Here is a 26,332-nt window from a genome sequence, read left to right as displayed (position 1 = left end):
ACAGCGGCTACCTCCATCTTTCGTTGGGATACGCTGCAGAATGGTTATCAATGCCATTTTTTTTGTCGGTTTTAATTACTGCTGTGGAAGGAGAGCCATTTGGTTGGACGACTCCCCTTACCTGTGACATGAACTCAGTCCCCGGCACCCCAAGGAGAGTCTGCCAACCCTGCCCCGAGCTGACAGCACAGCGACACCCAGCCCTACCACGTATCTGTCTTGCAGGCTTGATAGGTTCTCACCAGCAGGTGTGAACACTTCTCATCCGTCCAGTCATGCAGGGCCCTGGCCAGGATGCACAGATCCGGCTCTGGAAGGCAGTCTTTAAAGAAATCTCCTGTAACCCAGGGCGAGTGCCCTGGGGTCAGCCTGCATCTCAATCCCGTTGGACCACACCAACACCCAGCAGGGAAAGGCCACCTGTATGGACCGAGCTTTCCCAGATCTTCCCAGCTGGTGACCTTTCAACCAGCCCCTGAACAAAAAGAAATCTCAGTGAAGACAGGACCATTCTGAACGATGTTCGGGGGCCCCTTTCCCTCCATCAGATCTGGACAATGGTTTTATTTTTATTTTGTTTCCGAAGGTCCCGTGTAAACAGACAGCATCCTTTAAGCCATGGATTTCAGGAGGTCCCTGGCAATGGATCAGAAGCTCCATTCCGATGAGTCAAACTGGACCAACAAGGTCCATATGTGTTTCCCTGACTGAATAAAGACGCCCACGAGAGACTCTTACCTGTAGGTGATGGCCAACACTCAACTCTCCTCCCATTTTTCCTGCAAGAAGTATCAATGTGGGAAGAGAGCTTGGATAGCCCTGAGCCGTACAGGGTTGCCTCAGCTGACCTGTGGCCATACTCTGCAAATTCACAGGAATTGGGGAGGATGTCTTGGATGACATAGATACTATCCCCTGGATCTCTTTCTTGTGCTGAGTATCCCAGGAAACAGGGACCCCAGAATATTCCCCCACGAGACAGGGCACGGAGAAGGAGGTTCCTCCAAATGGGTTTTCTTCCACTCAGTGAAGAAAGACGGGTTTTTCTTAGAAAACTACGGCCCAAGGGCCAAATTCGGTCAGGCGTCTGCCTACAGCCTGGAGAGAATGCAGACCCAGGAATGAAGGTCGACATGCCTGCACCTTCTACCAGCTGCCCTTGGGGACCAATCGCAGACACCCAACCTCAACGGGGTAACAGCACATAATAAAGTAGAATTTCACTTAATTCCCCCAACCTCCAAAGTCTGCTTCTTCACCCCATTTTCCAAATGAGGCACCGAAGTAACACTGATCGTGTATCTCCAAGGAGTAGGAGGAAGACTCCCCAGGGGTGGGATTAGGGTTAAGACCAGGGTGAGGCACTGCCTCTGCGCACAAAATTTAAGGGGCCCCAAAACTTGGTCATTGAGGTTCAATATATTTTAATACAATGGCTTTAGAAATCAACATTAGGGACTTCCCTGGTGGCACAGTGGTTAAGAATCCACCTGCCAATGCAGGGGACACGGGTTCGAGCCCTGAGCCGGGAAGATCCCACATGCCAGGGAGCGACTAAGCCCGTGCGCCATAACTACTGAGCCTGTGCTCTAGAGCCCGTGAGCCACAACGACTGAGCCTGCGAGCCAGAACTACTGAAGCCCACGTGCCTAGACCCCGTGCTCCGCAACAAGAGAAGCCGCCGCAATGAGAAGCCCGCACACCTCAACGAAGAGTAGCCCCCGCTCGCCACAACTAGAGAAATCCCGCGCGCAGCAACGAAGACCCAGCACTGCCAAAAATAAATAAAAATTAAAAAGAATTTTTAAAAAATCAGCATTAAGCCCCCCACACCCCCCAACAAATTCCTGATGGTCAAAATTTCAGAATTTTAAATATTTATTTTTATTTCTTTATTCATTTAGGCTGCACTGGGTCTTAGTTGCAGCACGCAGGATCTTTAGTTGCGGCGTGCAGACTTTTTAGTTGCAGCTAGTCTAACTGCGGGGTCTAGTTCCCCGACCAGGGATCGAACCTGGGCCCCCTGCATTGGGAGTGTGGAGTCTTAGCCATTGGACCACCAGGGACGTCCCCAAATTTCAGAATTTTCAATAAAGATGGTATCCAGCCCTTCAAGGACACAATTCAGCACATTCTTGTCACCTTGAAATCAGCCTATCGGATCCAGAGCTATTCAAAAGGAGATGATCCTTCGTCTGGATCAGTCAACATTTCGACAGTGTCTACCCCACATCTGGCCCCAGATGCAATGCTGATGGCCTGTCCCATGAGATGCCATGAACTTGGTGGTGATTTTTTTTTTTTAAAGATCTTTTGCTGTAGATCATTTTATTGAATTTGTTACAATATTGATTCGGTTTTATGTTTTGGTGTTTTGGCCATGAGGCATGTGGGATCTTAGTTCCCTGACCAGGGATTGAACCCACACCCTCTGCATTGGAAGATGAAATCTTAACCACTGGACCGCCAGGGAAGTCCCATGCAGGTGATTTTTTTTTTAAAAAAACATAATAGCGAGGGACTTCCCTGGCGGTCCAGTGGTTAAGACTGCACGCTTCCACTGCAGGCGGCACAGGTTCAATCCCTGGCTGGGGAGCTAAGATCCCACAAGCCGTATGGTGTGGTCAAAAATAATAATAATCATCATAGTGAATTTACAGCAGACCTAAGAGTGGATGGAAATGATATCCCCACCTGGTGTTTTTCTTCTGAGCGAGCAGAAAAATAGAACCACAAAAGGCCTGTTTCCTCCATAAATGGAGGTACAGGGCGTCTGCTGGTAAGACCTTAGTTCCTGGGACAGCATCTCTGGGAGCCGCACCCCGCATTTCCAAAGCAAGAGGAAGTCCCTTCCAGCTCTTGGCAAAGCTGCTGTGGTCTCTGAGCCTTGGAAAGCCCGAGAAGCTTCTCAAGCTTCTGAGTCAGGAACTGACCCCTGATCCTACCTCCAACCCACGTCATTTACTGTCATTCATAAGTGACCTGGATTTAGATACCTGTGTGGGTGCCCTGCAGTGGCCGTAAGAAATGGCCACAGACCAGGAAATCCATCCTCCCCCATCCTGGAGACCAGATATGTGAGGTCAAGGTGTCCCAGGGCCGCGCTCCCTCCAGAGGCCCGAGGGGAGGGTCATTCCTGCCTCTTCCAGCTCCTGGGGGCTCCAGGCATCCCTGGGCTTGTGGCCGCATCCCTCCCCTCTGTGCCTCTGTCTTCTCGGGGCTTCTCCTCTGTGTCTGTGTCTCTCCTCTTCTGTCTCTTAGAAGGACCCTGTCATTGGATGTAGGGCCACCCTCCTCCAGGAGGACCTCATCTCAGACCCTTCACTTCATCACATCTGCAGAGACCCTATTTCCAAATAAGGTCCCGATCGCAAATTCTAGCTGGACATGAATTTTGACGGGACACTGTTGAACCCAGTACAATACTCAAGAAAGAATTAATTGCAAGAAAACAATATACCCTCCCAGAGTTTTCCATCTGTCATGACTCACAGTTCTAGGTTGAGGGGAAGTATATTTGGAGGGTGAAGGAACCCACTCTGACCATCCACTGCCGCCTTCTCCCACGCCCCCCCGGGAAGCATGTTTCCCCGTGGACACAGACAGCACTTGGAAACCCACCTTCACAGAGGCCGATCCGTTCATCCTCCAGGAATGAGAAGTGCCTCTTTGCCATCTGGACCACGTCCGGGATGTCAAACACGGTGACCACAGCACAGAGTACAGAGACATGCACGCCTTGGCCACATGCACGCCTTGGCCACAGGGTACAGAGACATGCACGGGTACAGAGACATGCACGCCTTGGCCACAGCCCCGGAACCACCTGCAAGCGGACACAGGACGTGACAGGGTGGGGACCTGGGTGGTACCCATACTCTGGTCTCCATAGTTACAGGCTCACCTACAGGCCCTGGAATCTAGGGGGTCTTCCTGGTTGGGCCGACGCGCATGCCAACCTTCCACACAGACTCTGACCTGACTGTGTCCTCTCGTGCCAGGGCATTTGTCCACCCGAAGACAACAGCCAAGCAGAGGAAGCCCTGGGCAAATGCTGGAGTGAGATGTGCCCGTGGGTCCCTGTGGGGGACATTTCCAGGGGACGCCCCAGTGAGAAACAAGGGGGACCCTCCCAAACGCCAACGGCATGCACGTCCCAGGTCCTGGAGACCCTCCTGTCTTGTGTTTTCACGCCCAGCTGGCCCCAAGGCAGAGCAATTGCAAGTCTGCTCTTGCTTAGAGGAACCTGCTACCAGCAAACATGGCAAAGACACCCCTTGTGCACCAGAGATGATTTTCTGAAGCCTCACATCCCTACCCGAAGGGCGACCCGTGCTTTCCGTCCCTCCTCTATGGGAAGGCAGTGCTGGGTCAGGAGGGAGCTGCGGGGTCTCCTGAAACCAGACCGAGGGTTGGTGCTCACCGCTGCCATTTCGCCCTCAACCGAGCCCCACCCCCTTATCCCGTAAGACAGGGAGGACGACCACCCACCCAGTCCTGCGTCTGTTCTGGGAGCTTCCCAGTGTCCAACGTGCAGGCGTGGCCAGACTTCCTTCTCATCCCCGCCAGCATCACAACGGAGGAGTGACATCTGCCCCCCAGGACCCCAGTAAACTCTCCTGATCCTTGCAGGCTCACACGGTGTTTTCCTCCACCAGGAAGGCAGCGTGAGAAGACTCTGCTCTCGGAGTTTCAGCAGACCAGCCTGCAACCCCGCCCAGAGGATTCTCACTGCTGTCTACACAGAGAACCACATCTGTGTCCCACGCCCTCATCCTTGGAGCCGGTGCTAGTTGGCTGCAGTGAAAGGAGCTGGGACCACGACAGCCTTTGAGAAGCGACAGGAAGATGCTCCCCACTGTCCTACTGGGATATCCATCTTCTTCCTTCACTGGGTCACCGGGAACTATTAAAACCAGGGTGTCCTTGTGCACTGATGGTGGAGATGTAAATTGACGCAGCCACTATTGAGAACAGTACGCAGGTTCCTCAGAAAACTACAAAATAGAGTTGCCACATGAACTTGCAATTCCACTCTTGGGCATGTATCCGGAGAAAACCATAATCTGAAAAGACCCCAAGATGCACCCCCAGTGTTCACTGCAGCACTGTTTCCACGCAGGACATGGCAGCAACCTACATGTCCACTGACAGAGGAATGGATAAAGACGATGTGGTGCATATATACAGTGGAATACTACTCAGCCATAAAAAAGAATGAAATGGTGCCATTTGCAGCCACATGCACGGACCTGGAGATGATCATACTAAGTGAAGTAAGTCAGAGAAAGACAAATACCATATGATATCACTTCTACGTGGAATCTAAAATATGACATAAATGAACTTATGTATGAAACAGAAACAGACTCACAGATACAGAGAACAGACTAGTGGTTGCCAAGGGGGAGGGGGACGGAGAGGGAAGGAGTGGAAGGTCAGGATTAGCAGATGCAGCCTCGTATATATAGGATGGATACACAACAAGGTCCTACTGCAGAGCACAGGGAACTACATGCGATATCCTGGGATAAACCATCATGGAAAAGAATATTAAAGATTGTATAAATGTGTATAACTGAGTCGGTTTGCTGTACAGCACACAGTAACACAACACTGTCAATCAACTACATTTCAATAAAATTTTAAAATATAATAAGCATAACCCTATCAGAGCAGGTGCTTGGGACCTGCCTGGCGGTCCAGTGGTTAAGACTCCTGCACTTCTACTGCAGGGGCTCAGGTTCAACCCCTGGCTGGGGAGCTAAGAGCCCGCAGCGAGGCCAAAAAAAAAAAAAAAAAAAGCAGGTGCTTGGCGTTACCTGTAGATGGCAGTGAAGAGCTCCTCGGAGGGAACCCCAAAGGCCTTCAGATACTGGTTCCTCCTGTCTCTGAAAACGGGGCGGGCATCACTCGGGTTCTGAGACTTTACTGCACATTAGGTACCGCACACTGGTGCTCACAGACCCTATCCTTACATCGCAGACAGAACAAACAGGAAACAAGTAACCCAAGACACTCACGAATTCATTTCTAGTTTGCAAAAAATAACTGCACATTCAGAGCTGCACGTTACCCGTCTTGCAGGCCTCTCTGATGTGAGGAAAGAAGAAACGAGGGACAGTCTAAAGACGGTGTAAAGATGCCGTGAAATGAGGCGATGCCTCGGTCCAGGAGGACTCAGCCCCTGGCACCTGGGCATGGGGCCGTCCTTGTAGCTGGAGGGCCAGCGGGTCTACCCACAGCTTCCTGCTACTCCCCTGAGGCTGGTGGGGGGGGGGATTTCTGGGTCCTCCTGGGCCCCGCTGCCTGATGTACAGGTGAGCTGGCTCCCTGTGGTGTGTCCTCCTTCCATCTTGGATCTAGTCTGGCCGCAGTCAGCCCCCTGCTCCTTTCATGGATATGAGGTGACCCAGCCTTCGGTCAGGTGAGGCATCTCTTTCCCACCTGACCTTCGGGAGACACTGATGAAAAATACACAGCAGCAGAAATGCGTGCCTCCGCGTGGGACCCAGATACACCAGCACGAGGCAGGAGGAAGAAGCCTGTTACTCTCCATTGCTCCAAAACCAGAGGCTCCTTTTGCACGTGGGGCAAAGCACTGAAGTCCCTCGGACCGACTCCAGAGGGTCCAGCAAGGGCTGTGGAGATGTGGCGGCGCCGCTGGTTACTCGCACCCTCAGGCGGAGTCCACTGGGCTGTGTCCAGCTCCTCACGGCTTCCTTCTTTAACTGAATGGGCCCCAAGGTCAAAACCTCAGGGGGCGTCCCCTTGAAATCGCGACATCCTGCTTCTCGTAAAACACAAAGGTCGGAAGCTGGGGCGGCTGTCACCCCATGGCCGCGTGGGCACAACTTGTGGGAGCTGACGGGGGGCTGACCCCTTAGACGGGCGTCCACGCTCTGCCGTGCCACTGCCCCTACTGTGCCCTCTTGTCTGGTTGTGACACGAGACCCCTGACGCTTTGGTCTCCCGCAGAGACTTACTGAGAGTCCCCTTGGCTCCAAGCTGTGGGCCCGACCCTGATGCACTTTACGCACCGGCCCTGGGCCACCTGGAGACGCTCAGAACAGCATCGACGCCACGTGCGCGGTGAGTCTCACGTGGGTGTGATTTTGGAAGAGAAACGTGAAATCAAACAGTGACGATAAGCATGAATCTGATGAGCTGTATCTTTTCCAAAACCAGCGGCAGAACTGGGTCCTCGGGTTCTCACGGCTAAGCTACCGGAGGCTCAAGATGGGGTTTAAGTTAAAATAATTAAGAAAGAAAATGGAGAGCCACGGTTCTCAACAATGTCAATGTCTTCAGTTGGTTGTCACAACTGGGGGAGGGGCAGCTCCTGGCACCCGGCGGGTGGGGACCAGGGAGGCTGCTCCACAGCCCACAGGGCCCGGGACGCCCACATCCGAGGGTCACCCAGCCCCGATGTCAGTCGTGCTGAGAAACCCTGACCTAGCATCAGAGATTCTCTCTATCAGTCACCTATTATAATTCCACTAGCTATCACTTATTGTCTATCTATCTATCTATTCAGCCAGGGTTCCCCAACCCCTGGGCCGCGGACCAGTACCGGTCCACGGCCTGTCAGGAACCGGGCCACACAGCAGGGGGCAGACGAGCGAAGCTTCATCTGCCGCTCCCCACGGCTCGCATTACCGTCTGAACCATCCCACCATTGCTTGCGTTACTGCCCGAATTATCCTGCCAGCCCCCTCGCCCCGTCTGTGGAGAAACTGTCTTCCATGAAATCGGGCCTTGGTGTCAAAAAGGTTGGGGACTGCTGTATTCATCTATCTCTCTATCATCTATCTAGACCCACCTATCAATATTTATCATCTTCTGTCAGTATTTACCAATAATGTCCATCCATCATCATCTATCTCTCAAACTATGCATATTACCTATCAATCATCTGTCAATATCTATCATCTATTGATCACTATCTATCAGTACTTATCTATCAGCATTTATCTAACAATATTTATCTATCAATAACATCTACCTATAGATTCACATATCTATAGATCCATCTATCTACCTATCATCTATCCATACCTAACAATAGCTGTCATTTTATCAATATCTATCTATATCTATCAATCACCTATCAAACTGTCAATATTGTCTATCAATCATCTATCATCTATAATGTATCATTACTTATCTATCAGTATTTATCTAATAATATTGATCTATCAATATCTATCACTTATCTATAGCTCTATCCATCTGTCTCTACCGTAGTGATTCCCAGTTACAACTGATTTTGCCCCCAGGAGACACCTGTCAATGTCCGGGGACATTGTTGGTTGTCGCACTGGGGGGAGGGGGTGCTCCTGGCACCTGGCGGGTGGAGACCAGAGAAGCTGCTCCGCCCCCCACAGGACCCAGGACGCCCCACATCAGAGGGTCACCCAGCCCCAGATGCCAGTGGGGTGAGGCTGAGAAGCCCGGTGTGCGGCACAGCCATCACACACGCAGAGAGCAGCACGCAGCGTTTTCCACCGTATGTTCCAGATTATCTTCCTGCTTTGCCCTGGGGCACCCCGCTTCCCCTGGAGACTCCTGAAGCACAAGGATTCTCATCACGACATCATTAGAGTAATCCCGTCGGTCGACACCAGGTGACCTCACACATCTGCTCCGGATTCCCAAATCTAATGATGTTGCGTTTGGTTCTACAAGAAACCCGGCATTTCGATTCCTCGGATGCCCTGAAAACCAGCCCCCAGGCAGCCCTGGGACTCAGGAGCGCCCCCGACACCGCACCCACCTGACAGCCGCGGGGCCAGGTGGCCCCAGCCCAGGTAGGTGGTCCTGGCCGCGTACAGCAGCATGTCCTGCTGGGACTTGGGGCTGGCTCTGGCCAGGTAGGTGCTGGCGAGCTCTGCGTTTTCATACACAGCTGAAAACACACGGAACAGAGGAAAAAAAACCCCAAAACGCATTAGATACCACGGCATCGCCGACATGCCGACACCAGCACTGGGAACACCCTGATGGAAACGCGATTCCTGCCTGGGACCACGGAAGTCCCAACAGCTGGACCCTCGTCCCGAAGGGCCGGCTGACCTGTGGGCAGCAGGCGCACCTGCTGGGTTCAGCTTCGGCAAATCCCATGGGAAGATCCGGCGGAGCAGTGAGCAGCCAACGAGCCCGAGGGAAACGTATATTACAGTCTGCGGACCTTTAAGCAACACCTGATTTTAAAATGGACATATGGGGGCAACAGCCCGACTCGTGCAGAGGAAACAAAGATCAGGGGAGAAAGGGGCGCTTTTTGGGTGAGCTCAGCTGTGCAGCAGGGACCCGAGCCTGGTGGGGCCATCATCTCCACAAGGTGCAGGACGCCCACAGCTCCCCGGGGCAGACGGCACCGTGCTCCCCGGCTGCACCCTAAGCCACTCCATCCCTCCAGCCCCCGACAAGGGGGGACGGCCCTGGGCATCTCGGGGCCACATGTCCGAACGGCTCATCCGCTGCCTGGGCCTGTCCTGGGCGCCCAGCTGTGGTGGTCGGGGTCCGGCGTGGTCCTGTTCTGGGTCATGGCATCCCTCCTAGGACAGGAGCGGCTTGTCCCGCTCACGAGGAGGAAGGATCTAGCCTTTCATTTCTCCTGCACAATGCGTACCTGCCCAATGTTTGTGGGTCTCCACGGGGACCCCAGAGGCACAGCCGGAGTGGACGCTGCCGTCACGGGGCTTCCCAGCCTGTGCGCTTGCCCAAATCCTCACCTGCCTGGGCCGCATGTCAGCGGGAACCACAGGCTCCTCCCACCCCCAGGTGCTTCCCATAGAACATCCAGCATCCTCCACAGGTGTGTCCTGGCTGGGTTTCAGCATGGGCTGGGCATTCAGGGGCAGTGCTGCCAGTGGGGGCCGGGAGGGGGACCTGCAAAGCTTGTTCCCGTGGTGTGGCTGGTACCTGCTTGATTTCCAAGCCGGGCTATCTGAGCACCACCAACCCCTCAGATGATGTCTTCCTGTTCAAGTTAACTCGGCCGCACCCCAGAAATCCAACAGGTACACAAGTCCTTTGGGTGCAAGAAAAAAGCCCACCAGCTACCCTCCCCCCCACCTCTGGTCCACCCACTCCTGTTCTATCAAGCGATAGTCCCTACACTTTGCAATTTCTCGGATTGACAAAACTCTAAAAAACATCTGGATGACCGACATAGGGTTGACAGTTTTGAATCTTGCAAAGGAAGGACATTAAAAAAGAGAAAAAAAAACCCTACCATCACCATCTTCCATAAGAGAAAAGCAGCTTCAACACCAAAATAATATACTCTTATAAATGGCAACCCCTGAACTGAATCAGTTCAGCTTGATGGAAAATTACTCCCTTGAGATTTCTTTTCTTCACATTTTTATCTTGTTCCTTGGATACTTCATCGGGGTTCCAGTGCATACACCAGCCCGAGGGAACCTCTAGATCCGGAGCTGGTAAATGACATCCCACACTTGCTCTCTGACTTTGGCCCTCTGCCTGTTTTTGTCAATAAAGTTTTATTGGAACCCTGGCCCACTACCTGTTTTATCAATAAACTGTTATTAGAACCCTAGCCCACCACCAATTTTGTCAATAAAGTTTTACTAGAACCCCATTCCACCACCTCTTTTGTCAATAAAGTTTTATTGGAACCCTGGCCCACTACCTGTTTTATCAATAAACTGTTATTAGAACCCTAGCCCACCACCAATTTTGTCAATAAAGTTTTACTAGAACCCCATTCCACCACCTCTTTTGTCAATAAAGTTTTATTGGAACCCTGGCCCACTACCTGTTTTATCAATAAACTGTTATTAGAACCCTAGCCCACCACCAATTTTGTCAATAAAGTTTTACTAGAACCCCGTTCCACCACCTCTTTTGTCAATAAAGTTTTATTGGAACCCTGGCCCACTACCTGTTTTATCAATAAACTGTTATTAGAACCCTAGCCCACCACCAATTTTGTCAATAAAGTTTTACTAGAACCCCGTTCCACCACCTCTTTTGTCAATAAAGTTTTATTGGAACCCTGGCCCACTACCTGTTTTATCAATAAACTGTTATTAGAACCCTAGCCCACCACCAATTTTGTCAATAAAGTTTTACTAGAACCCCGTTCCACCACCTCTTTTGTCAATAAAGTTTTATTGGAACCCTGGCCCACTACCTGTTTTATCAATAAACTGTTATTAGAACCCTAGCCCACCACCAATTTTGTCAATAAAGTTTTACTAGAACCCCGTTCCACCACCTCTTTTGTCAATAAAGTTTTATTGGAACCCTGGCCCACTACCTGTTTTATCAATAAACTGTTATTAGAACCCTAGCCCACCACCAATTTTGTCAATAAAGTTTTACTAGAACCCCGTTCCACCACCTCTTTTGTCAATAAAGTTTTATTGGAACCCTGGCCCACTACCTGTTTTATCAATAAACTGTTATTAGAACCCTAGCCCACCACCAATTTTGTCAATAAAGTTTTACTAGAACCCCGTTCCACCACCTCTTTTGTCAATAAAGTTTTATTGGAACCCTGGCCCACTACCTGTTTTATCAATAAACTGTTATTAGAACCCTAGCCCACCACCAATTTTGTCAATAAAGTTTTACTAGAACCCCGTTCCACCACCTCTTTTGTCTACAGGCCTACCACCTGTCTTGTCAATTAAGTTTTATTGACACTCAGCCCCTCCCATTTGTTTGTCTCCAGCTGCTTGGGTGCGCCAAGGGCAGAGATGGGTGGCAGCTGCAGAGACCACACGGCCAGCCCACAGGGCTAAGAATACTTACTCTCTGGCCCTTTACAGAAAAAAAAAAAAGTGCTGAGGGTGCACCTTTAAAATGCCTCCTTCAAAATAGCCAGGATGCTTACCTTTTTCTCTCCTCACTTCCACTTGAAGCAGCTTCAGGGACACACAGGCATCCAGCAGTAGCTCTGTCCCCCGGGAGCTGACGCCCAGACGTGCAGCCACTGCAGCCGAGCCCAGGGCCTCCGGGACCTCGGCCAGAAGGTCAAAGACTCCCAGCTCACAGGCGGCGAAGAGAACCTCGGGGCAACGGCAGAAACCAGACTCAGCTTCAATTCTCTTAAGAACCAGACGCACATGCCATGGGGAGGGAGCGTGCATCTGCAAGTGCTCAGGGAAACAGGGCAGTTCCTCACAAAATTCAGCGTAGCATGACCATAGGATCTAGCAATTCCACTGCTGGGTGTAAACCCCAAAGAACCAAAAGTAGGGAGCCGAACAGATAGCGTGCACACCCGTGTGTTCACGTGAAGCATTCTTCAAAATGGCCAAAAGGTGGAGGCCACCCAGGCGTCCACTGATGGATGGACGGATACACAAAATACCGTGTAAAAACAATGGAACATGACTCAGTCTTAGAAAAGACGGGAAGTCTGATCCAGGTACAATGTGGATGAACCTTGAGGACATGATGCTGAGTGAGAGAAGCCAGACACAGAAGGACACGTACCGGGGTTCCCTAGAAGAGTCACATTCACAGAAAGTAGATGGTGGGTCCAGGGGCTGGGGGAGGGGGAGTCAGTGTTTAATGGGGACAAGGTTTGGGAAGATGGGAGAGCTCTGGACATGACGGTGGGGATGGTTGCCCAGCAATAAATGGACTTGATGCCAATGAACTGTGCCCTTAAAAATGGTAAATTTTATAGTACGTCTATTTTACCACAATAAAAAGTTTTTAAATGACGCTTCCACCTTGCACCCGCGAAGAGACTGCTCCTGCTGTTCCAGCCCTAACCCTGCCCCACGGGAGCGGATGGATCGGTCCCCAGGGAGGGGGGGGCGCCAGGGCCCGGTGGCGGCTGTCCCCCTAGGGGCGGGGGCCAAGGGGGTCATTCATGGGCTGGCCAGCCGGGCAGGAGCAAAGGTGTGGGAGCCTGGTAGGTCCAGGCGTCTGCAGCAGCTGTCCCCGCCCTGTCCGTCCACAGAAGCTCTTCACGGAACCTGCCCGGAACAGCAAGAACCTGTCCTGGGAAATGCACACCCCCCGTGAGGGACTCTGAGGTCCCCAAAGGGGACGCCCGAGGGATATTGAGGCGCACATGCAACCACGGGAAGCCACGCGTGAGTTTTCAAAATCCTATAATCCTCTCTCGCTGGTCACACTGGTCAGCTGGGAGCAGAAATTCGGGGGATGGGGGACAGACAGGGCCTTCTGCGTTTTCATTCCACACCCTTCCTTCTGCATTGTTTGCATTTTCCAAACAAGGAAATATACGCAGTCCTTTTTTTTTCCTTAAGGTGTCAGTGGTGTTCCCTACCTGCTGGTGTCAAGAGTCTTAAGACGGTTTATTTTCTCTTTTTCTCTCCCCATCTAAAGAAGTGAATAGGGTGCCTCCAAATAATACAAAAAGGGTAAAAATAATGAATAAACCATCAATGCATTTTTCTCCCTCGCACACAAGGTTTGGGATAACATTGGCCATGAGAGGTGGATCCATTAACGCCCCACAAGGAGAGACAGTTATTTTTCTTTGTTCCAGAATTGTACCCTAGATTTCGGGTACAATTTTTATTTTTATGTTTTTGAAGTAGAGTTGATTTACAACGTCGTGTTAGTTTCAGGTGTACAGCGAAGTGACTCAGTTATATATAAAAGAATACACGTGTACATTCTTTTTCAGATTCTTTTCCCACATAGATTACAAAATATTGAGTATAGTTCCCTGCGCTACACAGTAGGTCCCTATTGTTTATCTATTCTTTTTCATTTCTAAAAATTAAAACAAAATTTTACTGGCGTGTAGTTGGTTTACAGTGTTGTCTTAAGTTTCAGGTGTGCAGTGGGGAGATGGTTTCTTGAGACAATGTGTTTCCCACACTTACGATTAGGCTTGTTTTAACAGCATAAAAATAAGACCTGTGTCTATGTGAACTAGGGAAGTTGCTGCTTCCCGACCCACGATTACACTGGAAAGCCCTCCAAATGCATGTGGGAGAGGGGAGTGTAATACTATTGTGTTAATTCCTAATTCTGTTATTAAGGTTCTAGTAACTGTTATTCTATTAAGGCAGCGGCGCTACTGATGTTTGGGGCTGGATCAACCTCTGACGTGGGGCGTCCTGGGCACTGCGGGGTGTGCAGCAGCAGCCCTGGTCTCCACCCACCGGATGTCAGGAGCTCCCCTCCCCCCTCCCCAGCTGTGACAAGCAAACGTGTCCCCAGACACTGACAAGTGTGCCCCTGGGGGCACAGTCCCCACTTGAGAACCATTATATTAAAGTTCCATCAACTCTCACTCTACTAAGATTATATTTTATATTAACTCTTGTTAAGATTGTATCCATTCCTATTCCCTTAAGGTTGCATTAACTCTTACTTTATTAAGATTGAATCTACTCTGCCAAAGGTACTATTGGTTGTTATCCTATTAAGGTCGCATGAACTCTTACCGTATTAAGGTGCTAAGTTTTATCCTACTGAGATGGTATTAGCCCTTGCGGTGAGGTTGTATTAACTCTTGGTATAGTAAATGGCGATCACTCTTGTTCTACTGAGACGTTATCAACTCTCATTCCATGAAGGTTGTATTCAGATTTTTTCTATTGAGGTTTTATTCAGTCTCCTTCCATTAAGGATATGTTAAGGTATATTCTCTAAAGATGGTACTAGTTCTTCTTCTGTTAAAGTTGTGTTGACTCTTTTGCTCTGTGAAGTTTGCATCACCTCTTACCCTGTCATGATTGTATGAGCTCCTGTATTAAGGCTGTACTCGCTCTTTGTGTATGGAGATTTTACAAACTCTTATTCTATGTGGTTGTAGTAAGTTTTATTCTCTTAACGTTGGATGAACCTCTTGTATTGAGATTCTATTAACTCTTGTCCTATTAAGGTTGTATTATCTGATTAAGACGGTGTTCGCTTTCATGTAGTGAGGTTGTATTAACTCTTATTGTAGTAGAGCTGCAATCACTCTTCTATTGAGAGGTTACTGACTTATTCTTTCAAGCTTGCATTCAGCTTTCTTCTACGGAGATTTTATTAACTCTCTCGTTCTGTTCAGGCTGTATTAAGTTTTATTCTAAAACTAAAATTGCATCTGCTCTGATTCTGTTACAGGTGACAGTACATGGCATGAAATTGCGTGTACCAAAGCGACTTTCCTCCCAAGAGTCATAAGCCACCGCACGCCCTGTGAGCACGCAGCTGGCACGGAGTAAAGAGCGGGCAGCCCCAGCCGGCTGGGGACGGGATGGGAGCACAGCCAGGTCACGTTTTCAAGCCAGGGGAAGGCAGCAAGTTACTCTGTTTTCTGTAAGGTCCTCTTCCCTATATCTCAGTGGCGCTAAGATAGGCGTCGTAGCCCAGGGGGGTCCCCGGGTAGCGTTCGGGGGATCCGGACCTTGGATGGGGAAGATGCTTCACTCCCCTTTTCGGTCCACCCTTCCTGAATCTAAGCACCCCCCTCGAGGACGAAGTCCGCCCAGACCATGCATGTGTGACCACGTGGCCAGGAGGCGCTACACTGTCCTCAGGGGCACGACAGCAGCCGCAGAGACCGTGGGACCCTGCCGGCGGGCAGTGCCCTCCCTGAAGCTGGGGGTCTGGATGGACCACCAGCTGCAGACAGCGCCCCGTCTTGCTGCCACAGACCCACACACCCCTCCCCTCCCGCCAGCGTGGCCAAGCTTGGGGCATCTCTAGGCCCCAAGGACAGTCAGCTGCCACGTGGTGAGGCTGTGCGTTCTCAACGGAGGAGCCTCACTCGAGAAAGCCTGGAGGGCTCCTGCTCTTCAGAGAGACAGGCCCAGCCTCGCCCTCAAGCAAGCGGAGACTGGCCTGCCCCTACCTGCTTCTGAGCGACTGCGCACGGGGAGCTGCACCACCTGGACCCCAAAGCGAGGACGGACTGGATTCCCAGTGAATCCGGCTGAAGGGCTACACCCGCCGCTCACAACCTCATTCAACACACCTGCCACCCCTGTCTCTCTACAACACAAAATCCAGCTCCAACTTCCCTCCAGTTTTCATTGAAGCAAAAATTCAAGTAACACAGAATCACCTTTAACCATTTTAGACTAAACAGCTCAGCGGCGTTTAGCACATCCACAACGTTGTGTAACCGCCACCTCTATCTGGTTCCAGAACCTTCTCACCCCCCAGAGGACACCCCGTCCCCACGAGCTGTCGCCCCCATCCCCCTCCCCAGCCCCTGGCGCCACAAGCCCACTTTCTGCCCGTCTGACTTGCCTGTCCCCCTGGTGCCACAAGCCCACTTTCTGCCCGTCTGACTTGCCTGTCCTGGACGTTTCCTATAAACAGAGTCACACACCCTGGGACCTTCTGTGTCTGCAACTTTCACTGCACATAATATTCAGCCACGAGAAGGGACGAAACACTTACGTCTCCTACCTCCTGGGTGAACCTTTCAAAGCTGCCTCGATTTTAAACGCATCACCTTAGGGTGTAGCAGACGGGCACCCATATTGCTCGATCACCAAGTGTTTGAAATAAGTTGATACCTGTATTCCAATAACCATCATTTCCTTTGTGATCTTGTCTAGTTCAGGTTAAGCTTGCATGAACATCATTCTGAGATGGAGTCCACGGGGGTCAACAGATCCCCAGAAGGGCCCCAGGCCCCGATGGCCAAGCTTCGGCACACAGTCTTGTCCAGAGTTCCCGGACATTCTCATCCCCTCGGAGGAGAGCAGACAGTGCAGGTGACAGCCTCAGGCTGTCTACGCGCCCGGCCGCTAGCTCTCAGAGCCCCCCACCTGGGCGACCACGAAGGCGCTGGAATATTCCTCCAGGAGACCGCAGTTCTCCTCCCCAGGGGGAACCCGTCTTCCCTCCAGGCCAGCCTGGCTTGGAGGACCCCAACGTCCTGGCTTCGGGAACCACGGGTCTCTGGGCAAGCTGAGGGGACAGCCAGGGGCTCAGTGCTGATGCCTCAAGCTCTTTGCTGGAGGCCCGGGAGTGAGCCCAAGATGGATTATTCTAGAAAATTCCATGAGCCTGATTAAGGGGATGACAAAGCTTATGGGGACCCCCGAGGTTTCCGCTCACTCCTTCTGTCCCTGATGAGCGCACAGCCCTAAAACCACCTGCACCCCCAGCCCCTGCCCGCCCTTGCACCATCAGCTGTGGAACTGGTCCCAAACCCGTATGCCCACTAACCCCTGGCGTTGATAACCCATTGGATGGATTGAACAGGCTCTGGGCCCTTCATATGGGGAGAGAGGGGGGGTATCAATTTTCTGGTGCAGCTGTAACAAATGACCACAAACTGGGGGGCTGTAAACCACAAACATTCATCCTCACCTAGCCCTGGAGACTAAACGTCTGAGGTCAAGGTGTCCCAGGGCCGCGCTCCCTGCAGAGGCTCCAGGGGAGGGTCCTTCCCGCCTCTTCCAGCTTCTGGGGGCTCCAGGCGTCCCTGGGCTCGTGGCCGCATCCCTCCCATCTCTGCCTTTGTCTTGGGACTTCTCCTCTGTGTCTCTCCTTTTCTGTGCCTTAGAAGGACCCTGTCATTGGATGTAGTGCCAGCCTCATCCAGGAGGACCTCACCTCAGACCCTTCACTACATCACATCTGCAAACACCCCTTTTCCAAATAAGGTCCCGTTTCTGGGTTCTGGGGGTTATGACAAGGACATATGTTTTGGGGGGCCATCATTTAATCCACTACACCAGGGTGATCAATTATTTCCACTGAAGGCGTTTCAATCACCAATGAACCATGGTGAGCCATGCTAATCCCAGAGGAAGCCCAGAACCCGCCCTGAACCGGGTCCTGCCATGGCCCAGCCCCGCTGGGGAGCTGCTCCCCCCTTTTCCAGCCATTTCTGACGCTCAGGTTTAAACCCTCAGAGCCCAGATGGGGGCTGCCGCTCCCCCCCCGCACCTGCCCCCGCCGTGGTGGCCCTCCTTTTTCCACCCTGGACCCCGGCAAGCAGGACCTCATTGTCAGCTGACCATGCCACGGTGGACACAGCCTGAAGGCGAGAGCGACGGGGGACCCCTGGGAGGGACCCACAGGAGGCCAGAGGGACTGGCCTTGGAGACCATTTGCTTGATTAAAACGCAAGCAGTCCTTTCTCAGCCAGATCCCCCTCGGCTGCAGGACAATCCGGCATCTTCACTTAAGGTGATTAGTTTAGTAACGAGATTGAGTGACGAGAAGGAACCTATGAAATTCAAGGTCGGGGCTTGGATTTACTCTTCCAGGGGCAGAAAGTGTTACCGACCGGGGTTCCTGGCCTCCTTGATCGATAGAAATTGATCAGAGGCCAGACAAGAAATTCAGGCAAAGCTTTACTGGGGTCCCTGCTGCAGCGGGGGGGGCGAGAACAAGTAACAGGTGCCCTTGCCCCGCTCCCCGAGGGGGGCAGCTGGGTCCTTCTACGGGGTGAGGGTAGGGGTGGGTCCAGGGGTCGGGCTGGAGGGGAGGCTTAGGGGGTCTGCCCACCCCTTTGGTGGTGTGAGTGCAGGGGGCGTGCGCAGCGCCCTGCTTTGGTGGTGTGAGTGCAGGGGGCGTGCGCAGCGCCCTGCCTTGGTGGTGTGAGTGCAGGGGGCGTGCGCAGCGCCCTGCCTTGGTGGTGTGAGTGCAGGGGGCGTGCGCAGCGCCCTGCCTTGGTGGTGTGAGTGCAGGGGGCGTGCGCAGCGCCCTGCCTTGGTGGTGTGAGTGCAGGGGGCGTGCGCAGCGCCCTGCCTTGGTGGTGTGAGTGCAGGGCGCGTGCGCAGTGCCCGCTTTTGCTCCCGGCTCTTCAGAGGTCACAGGTGGGTTTTTGGTCTCTTTGTATCTTTTGTCCAGAATTTGCCCCAACTGCGCATGCACGCAGTTATTTTTAGTCCCTGCTAGTTTCTTTGTATTTTGCTGCTCCAGGAGAGGTGTGTCCAGGTGCAAGCCCTGCAGCAAAGGGTCCCAGGTCCCAGCCTGTCTCAAAAGGACTTAGAGGCCACGAGAGCCCCAAGGTGCCTGGCCGTGCTGAGCTGTTCATTGGATCAGCATCTGTCCTGCACAGCCAGGCCCTCAACGGTCCCCATTTATACCGGAAGAAGGAAGACGGCATCCTGACAGAAGGCTATTCTCATCGGCCAGAAAAGAATTTATGTGGACGAGTGTTCTTTAAAAATGAGCCTAGGGGCTTCCCTGGCAGTGCAGTGGTTAAGAAGACTCCGCGCTTCCACGGCAGGGGGCGTGGGTTCGATCCCCAGTTGGGGAACTAAGATCCCACATGCCGTGCAGCGAGGCCAAAGAAAATAAAAGAAAAAAGCACAGATATCCTCTGGAGAGATTGCGGGTTCGGTTCCAGGCCACCCCGATAAAACAAATATTGTGAGTCATGGTAATAACATCAAAACCCATAGGCACCATAATAAATAATTTAAAGGTTTGAAATGCTGCGAGAATGACCCAAATGTGACACCGAGACACAAGGTGAGCAAATGATGTTGGAAAAATGGCGCCAATAGCGCTCGACAAAAATGGCGCTCGACACAGGGGGGCCCCAAACCTTCCATTTCTAAAAAATCCACCATCTGTAAAATGCAGCAAAGCAAAGCATGACGAAACAAGGTCTGCCCGTCCGTGGAAACTTAGGAAGAACCAGAACACCAAAGTAGCCTCAGGTGATCGCACGTACAGGCCGGATGAAAATGCACGGCCTGTTCTGGGCTGCGTGGCTGCCCTGCCTCTGTCTCCGGGGGTCCCTACACATCAGTGTTGAAGACACACACGTGCAGGACAGAGACGGCTATCCCCACTGCTCCTCTGCTTCTCAGTACACGAGCTTGCAAACAGCCTCTTCTGCTTTCACTGCAAACAACCATACGCGTTCTAAAACCATCTCTAAATCATATGGTCCAGTAACACACTGACTGGTAAAGAGCCATGCACCCCAATGTTCGTAGCAGCACTATTCACAGTAGCCAAGACACGGAAGCCACCTAAGTGTCCATCAGCAGAGGACTGGATAAAGAAGATGTGGCGCACATACACAATGGAATATTACTCAGCTATAAAAAAGAATGAAATCATGCCATTTGCAGCAACACGGTGGACCTAGAGATGATCATACTAAGTGAAGTAAGTCATCCAGAGAAAGAGAAATGTCATATGACATCACTTATACATGGAATCTAAAATATGACACAAACACCTATGAAACAGAAACAGACTCACAGACGTAGAGAACAGACTTGTGGTAGCCAAGGGGGAGGGGGGTGGGCGAGGGATGGAGTGGGAGTCTGGGGTTAGTAGATGCAAACTATTGCATTTAGGATGGATCAACAACAAGGTCTTACTGTAGAGCACAGGGGACTATATTCAATATCCAGGGATAAACCATCATGGAAAAGAATATGAAAAAAAATACATATATACGTATAACTGATACACTTTGCTGTGTAGCAGAAATTAACACATTGTAAATCAACTCTGCCTCAATAAAATAAATTTTTTTTTAAATCTCTAACTTAAACATAAGCACAAATGTAAAAAGCTTTCGGCTTTTTAAACACTCCCAGGGCTGACGTGCAAGGAAGATGTTAACTCAGAGATCCAACATGGTCTAGTCATTAGGTGAGAAATGGTTGTGTCAGTTCCAAAATGTACATTTAAAAACCCAAACACTTAACATCTCTGAAATTGGGATGTTGCACTGGGTTGAAGACTGTTCCCCTAAAATTCCTGGAACCTCAGAAAAGACCTTATTTGGAATGCAGTCTTTGCGGGTGTGATGCAGTGAAGGGTCTGAGACGAGGTCCTCCTGGAGGAGGGTGGCCCTACATGCAGTGACAGGGTCCTTCTAAGAAACAGAAGAGGAGAGACCCAGACACAGAGGAGAAGCCCCGGGAAGACAGAGGCAGAGACGGGAGGGACGCGGCCACGAGCCCAGGGGCGCCTGGAGCCCCCAGAAGCTGAAGAGGCGGGAAGGAGCCTCCCCTGGAGCCTCTGGAGGGGGCGCGGCCCTGGGACACCTTGACCCTCACATGCCTGGCCTCCAGGACGGGGGAGGACGAATGTTTGTTATTTTAAGCCCCCAGCTTGCGTCCATCTGTCACAGACGCCCCAGGAAACCCATACAGATTTCTCACCAGTAGCGGCGAGTCACGGATCAGTGCTGGACGGCAGCGTTCCTGTTTCAGAGGTGCACCCCTCACTCTGCGCCTTGCAGCGGGTGGGGTCCAAGGCTGAGGAGATACTGGGCTGGTGTAAGGACGACGCAGGAGCAGGAGAGACGCCCCGGGCTGGGAGCCGCGTGGGCTGAAGCATGGCGGGTGGGCGGCGGCCACACCATCCTCTGCTCCCCCGCACGGCCCAGGAGGGCGGGGCTGGCCGATGTCCGGGGAGCTGTACACCCTCCAGCCCCTGAACCAAACCAGCCTTCTAAACCTTTTCAAAGATCGAGGCGCCCAGGGAACTGTAACCGAGTAGGAGCCTCTGGGGCCTTGCCGGGACCGACCCCTCCCCCATGCCCTCTGCCGTAGCTCCTCCCTGAAGTACTTAGATAACAGTATCCGGTGCACGTTTCCGGAGTTGCTCTGCAGAGGCTAAAACCACCACCAAGTGGAAGAAATTAACTACCTGATGATCGTGAGCACGCAGCCCCCAGACCTCCTGGCAGCTGAGGACTGATGACGTGAACCCCTGTGACCCTGTCCTGGTCCCTCACCGTCAGGCAATCAGAGAACTGTGCAGGAGCGCATCGCGCATCCTGGGACACGCCCACCGTGCTTCGCCTTTCCAAATGCCTCGCCGCAGCCCTTCGGGGAGGTCGGGTTTTTGAGCACCAGCCCTGCTCTCCTTGCCGGGCCCTGCAGTAAGGCTGCACTTGCCTTCGCCACGGGGGTGAAGGAGACCGGCTTTGCTGCCCGCAGGGCCCGAGCCCGGCTCCGTGAAGCCGGGGAAGGGGAAATCAAAGCCAGGACACCAGACCCTCAGGTCTCCGTTCGTGTAAAATGCGCGCAGCGCAAGACTGACCCTCTCTACCATTTCAGGTAAACAGCTCAGAAGCCTTTAGGACTTTCACAGAGCTGTGCAAACATCACCTCTATCAAACCTTCTCATCCCCCCGAGCAGACCCCGCCCCCATGAAAAGTCTCTCCCCCTCCCCCAGCCCCCGACAGCCATGGGTCTCCTTTCTTGTCTCTGGGGATCGGCCCGTTCCGGACGTTTCCTACCAACGGAATCACACACTGTGTGTCCTTCTGCGCCCGCTTCTCTCACTCAGCATCCTGTGTTCAAGGTCCGTCCACGCGGTAGCCTGTGTCAGGGCTTCGCTCCTTTTCACGGCTGAGTCATATTCTGCTGTGTGCATGGGCCCCGTGCTGTGTATCCATCCATCCATGGACACTTGGGTTGTTTCCACATTTGTCGCCGTTGTAAATACTGCTGTTATGAATATCCCTGTACAAGCTTTTCTTAGATGACTGTTTTCAGTTCCTCTGGGTGTACACTTGGCAGTGGGATGACTGGGTCCCACGGTACGTCCATGTTTAACTTTTTAGGCAACTGCTATACTGCTTCCCACAGCAGCTGCCCTATTTACATTCCCACCAACTGTGCACAGGGACCCAGTTTCTCCACCTCCTTGTCAGTGTTTACTTCCCTTTTATTATTACTATCAGTGATGGTGATTAGTAGTCGTAGTAGTACTGCCGTTCTAGTGGGTTTTGGCTTTTTTAATTGAGCAAATTGTTTTCTTTTTAGTGTGGAGCCTGGGGCCGCAGGATGATTTAACTTGCTGCCCTAAAGCAAGAGGGAACGTGATTGCAGAAGGGCGAGTTCAGACGTACTTGGAGACCACCTGATATTCGTTACTTGCAGCTCCTGTAATACCTCAGACTGGGGGCTTATAAGCAACACACACTTATTCCTCACGGTCCCGGAGGCTGGACGTCCGAGATCCCGGCGAGGGCAGATTTAGCATCTGGTGAGGACCCTCCTCCTGGTTCCTAGATGGACGTCTTCTCACTGTGTCCTCACACGGAGGAAGCGGTGAGGGAGCTCCCTGGGGTCTCTTTTCTAAGGACACTAATCCCATCCACGGGGGCTCCACCCTCATGACCTCATCACCTCCCAGAGGCCCCACCTCCTGACACCATCGCCTTGGGGGTAAGGGCCCCCCCACAACACGTCTGAATTTGGGGGGACGCGAACGTTCCGTCTACAGCGCCTGGGTGCGAGCGTTCTGACGGGGCGGTGAGGGTGGTGGGAGTGTGAGGGCAGCGCCTGAGTTGCAGGGCAGGAGAGAAGACCCTCCTGCAGGAGTTTTATGGACGAGAGCAGAGATGGGGGGACTCAGGCTGAAGCGGGTGTGGGGAGACACGCACAGCTCGGGGATGGAGACGTCAGCCTGTCTGCGCGCTGACTGGAGGGGCCTGATGAGAGGGGGGGTACGTATAGCACCCGGGAAGGGCCTGCCCGGAGGAGGGGGCTGGGCCTCGGGCACGCCATGTGCGTGTGGGCAGTGGGGCAGGTGGGAGGGGCTGGAAGGGACGCTCCACGAAGTGCACCCCCTCCTCCGACAGAGCACGAGCATCACCTGGAAAACACCTGTTACAGGAGCTCCGCCCCCCCACACACACACCTGCCGCGTGGAATCCTGCCTTTTCCTCTCACCCCGAGGTGAGCCCAGAACACCTGGAAGTCTGAAACCAGACAGCCATCCCGGGGGAGGGGTCTTTCAGGCACCCGCTACGCTTTTTTTTTTTAATATCCTCTAAATGCAAATGCAAACGGTGCAATGCTTGGCATATAATAGACGTTTTTCCAATTTGCTGCATTCTTTGGAGTGTCTGATAGAACCTGAACACCCTAGCGATTTAATAACTATATCCATCCACTTAAAACCCCACAAAACAGTGTGTTTAAAATAATAATGTCATGCGGTTTCCTTTTCTAGTTCTATCCACGTTCTACAACTCACTTTTCTCCCCGCCAGGATTCTGGGCTCTATGTTTTGTGCTTAGAAATGTACCTGGTCATCCCATCATACTTGTGAAGTAAGATGTCTATACATGAGGTGACGGAGGTTAACTAGCCTTTTCGTGGTGATCGTTTTGCAGTATACACAAATTTCAAACCAATATGTCAATTATATCTCAATAAAACTAGAAAAAATAAAATATATAAATTGAAATTGTACGAGAATTTACATTTTTTGGGTTTTTTACTGTTAACAGAAGGTTTTATGTGTTTTCTGTGCTCTGACTCATCGTGAGCAGGTGTATAAATGAAAACTTTGCAAATGTTAATAACTGATGTTCGATTGGAAATGCGTCCTCTAAACGAGGTGGACAGGGCTTCCCCTCATGATGGCTCAGAGTGAACTTTCTCCCGGTTTTCCTGGGGTCTGGGGGAACCTGGTTCATGTACTTGGTGGGAGCAGAAACATGGACAGAAGGGTGTCACTTCCTTTTTAACAATCTCCCAGCACACACCTCCAGGAGGCCCTTCTTCAGTTCCGCTGTCACCGTGTCGCTCCCAGACCCACCTCTCCAGGTGACACTGGGACCCTAGAAGCCATGTCACCTTGGGGAGCAGAGCCCAAGTATGAGGAAGGAGGAGGCACGGTGCCTCCACGGGGGCCGCGAGAGGGAGGAGAAGGGGGACTCTGGAGGCAGGCACTTTCCCAGGACGATCAGTTACAAGAACAAGTTTAGAGCGAAACCGAGGACTGAGAAATGGACCCGACCCCCTTCAAACCGTGTGTGCATCAAGGACCCCGTGAGCTGGCATGAAGCCCCAGGTGGGAGATCACAGGGCAAAGACAGGAAGTGGGGACTCTAGCTAGCAAGACGGCAGCCTAGGTGACTCAGGTGAGTCGGCGGGGTTTCCGCCGTGTGTGTTGAGCAGGGATATGCATGGTGAGGAAAAGCACAGGTGCCTGGAGGAGCGAGGCACGGTTACAGTGGTGACACCCTCCTCTTTGGCAGAACTTTAAAAAACCAGATAAGTAAAAGCAACTACAGAACGAAAGCAGGTCAAAAATCCCTTTGCATCGATAGTCGCCTGTCAGATGCAGGGTTTGCAGGAGTGAAGATGGCAGTGAAAGGGGTGAGTCAACTGCCCGACGCCACGTTAACCTTGTTCTTCCCTGGAGCCCTCCCTGAGAGCTCTGCGCCTTTTGTCATGTCCCAATCTCTCCTCAAATGCAGGTTGCTAGGTTCCAGAGGACACAAGAGCCACAGTCAAGTCCCAAATCCCAGAACACCTGGTGACCCCCAGGCCCTCAGGTCTGGAGAACATCTCCGCCGGGTGACACTGATAAATTGGGGGTGGTTTTTATTTACCTACAATGAGATAATGAGCCCACTCAGCTAGAACGAGGCTCAGGACAAAATGCTAAGACAGACAGAAAAGGAGAAGCAAACCTCCCATTCATTCACCCCAGAAGTTGGCAGGACAACACTTCTAGGGTGGAAACCTTCCATTTCCTCAATGAACGTGTTCCTTAGTCACAGAGCCCTTGGTTACAATCTAGTCACCTCAGAACTAAGAAAAATCCTGGTTTGTGAAGATAAAATCTAATTAGTTAACAGACGTGTTTCAATTAATCTCTGTTTTTTATCGCTAACAACTCCTACAGAAAACAAGAGAACTTATAGAAAATAAATGAAAGCACAATTGTCCCTCGGTATCTACGGGGATCCGTTCCAGGACTCACCGCCGGTACCAAAATTCGCCGATGCTGAAGTCCCAGAGTCCACCTCCCGTATCCATGGTTCCGCACACACGGCTTCAACCAACCGCGGGTGGTAAACGTAGTATTCAATCTGCGGTTCACTGAATCCACGAATGTGGAACCCGTGGATGTGGAACCCGTGGATAAGGGTTGGTTGCACGGGTAACCTGGGAAATCCCACCCTAAGTCATAAGGACGACAAGTGTCTTAAACCCAAGATGAGTCCAAACCAGCAGGATCCCAACGGGCTGTATGGGTGCTCTTCACCTGGTCCCCACGCAAATCACTGCCGTCAGCCTCACAGAAGAGGGGCTGTTGGGTGAAACGGTTCTAAGCCAGGCTCCCGAATCCTCATTCTTAGGCACGTTGCCTCTAAAAGTATCTGCTGTGTCACAACAAAAAACTACTGTCCTCTCCTCTGCGGAGCTTGGCTTGAAAAGAGAGAACAATCATGGCTTACGCCAAAACCTTCTTTTCCCCTGACACCCTCGGATGCTGTGTGTGTGTCTAGGAGACATATACACGTAACGGACATCTCTTTCCATCAAATTCCTTTCCTCCCCATTTACCACCAAACAGACTTCAGGACAAGGAAAATTATCAAGGTACAGAAGGGCACTGCAAATGACCAAGGAGCCAGTTCTCCAAGGAGACGTGACAATCCTTAACTTGTACGCA

General features: G+C 51.9%; 1 protein-coding gene across 1 annotated transcript; it reads right to left on the bottom strand.

The window, feature by feature from the left end:
* Positions 1–203: 203 nt before the first annotated feature.
* On the bottom strand, positions 204–25,692 carry ASMT (acetylserotonin O-methyltransferase; the record flags this gene model as incomplete). The annotated part of the gene is made up of 8 exons (XM_082864420.1): positions 204–337; positions 3,622–3,755; positions 5,823–5,931; positions 6,618–6,731; positions 8,777–8,908; positions 11,870–12,044; positions 21,063–21,174; positions 25,637–25,692. 8 exons carry the CDS (start codon positions 25,690–25,692, stop codon positions 204–206), a joined length of 966 nt encoding a protein of 321 aa, XP_082720546.1.
* Positions 25,693–26,332: the final 640 nt, after the last annotated feature.

Source organism: Leucopleurus acutus (genome assembly GCF_964270905.1).
Source record: "Leucopleurus acutus genome assembly, chromosome: X".
In the NCBI taxonomy this organism is placed as follows: domain Eukaryota; kingdom Metazoa; phylum Chordata; class Mammalia; order Artiodactyla; family Delphinidae; genus Leucopleurus; species Leucopleurus acutus.
The sequence above is the reverse complement of the archived record's forward strand: the minus strand, read 5'-3'. Positions and strand labels throughout refer to the sequence as shown.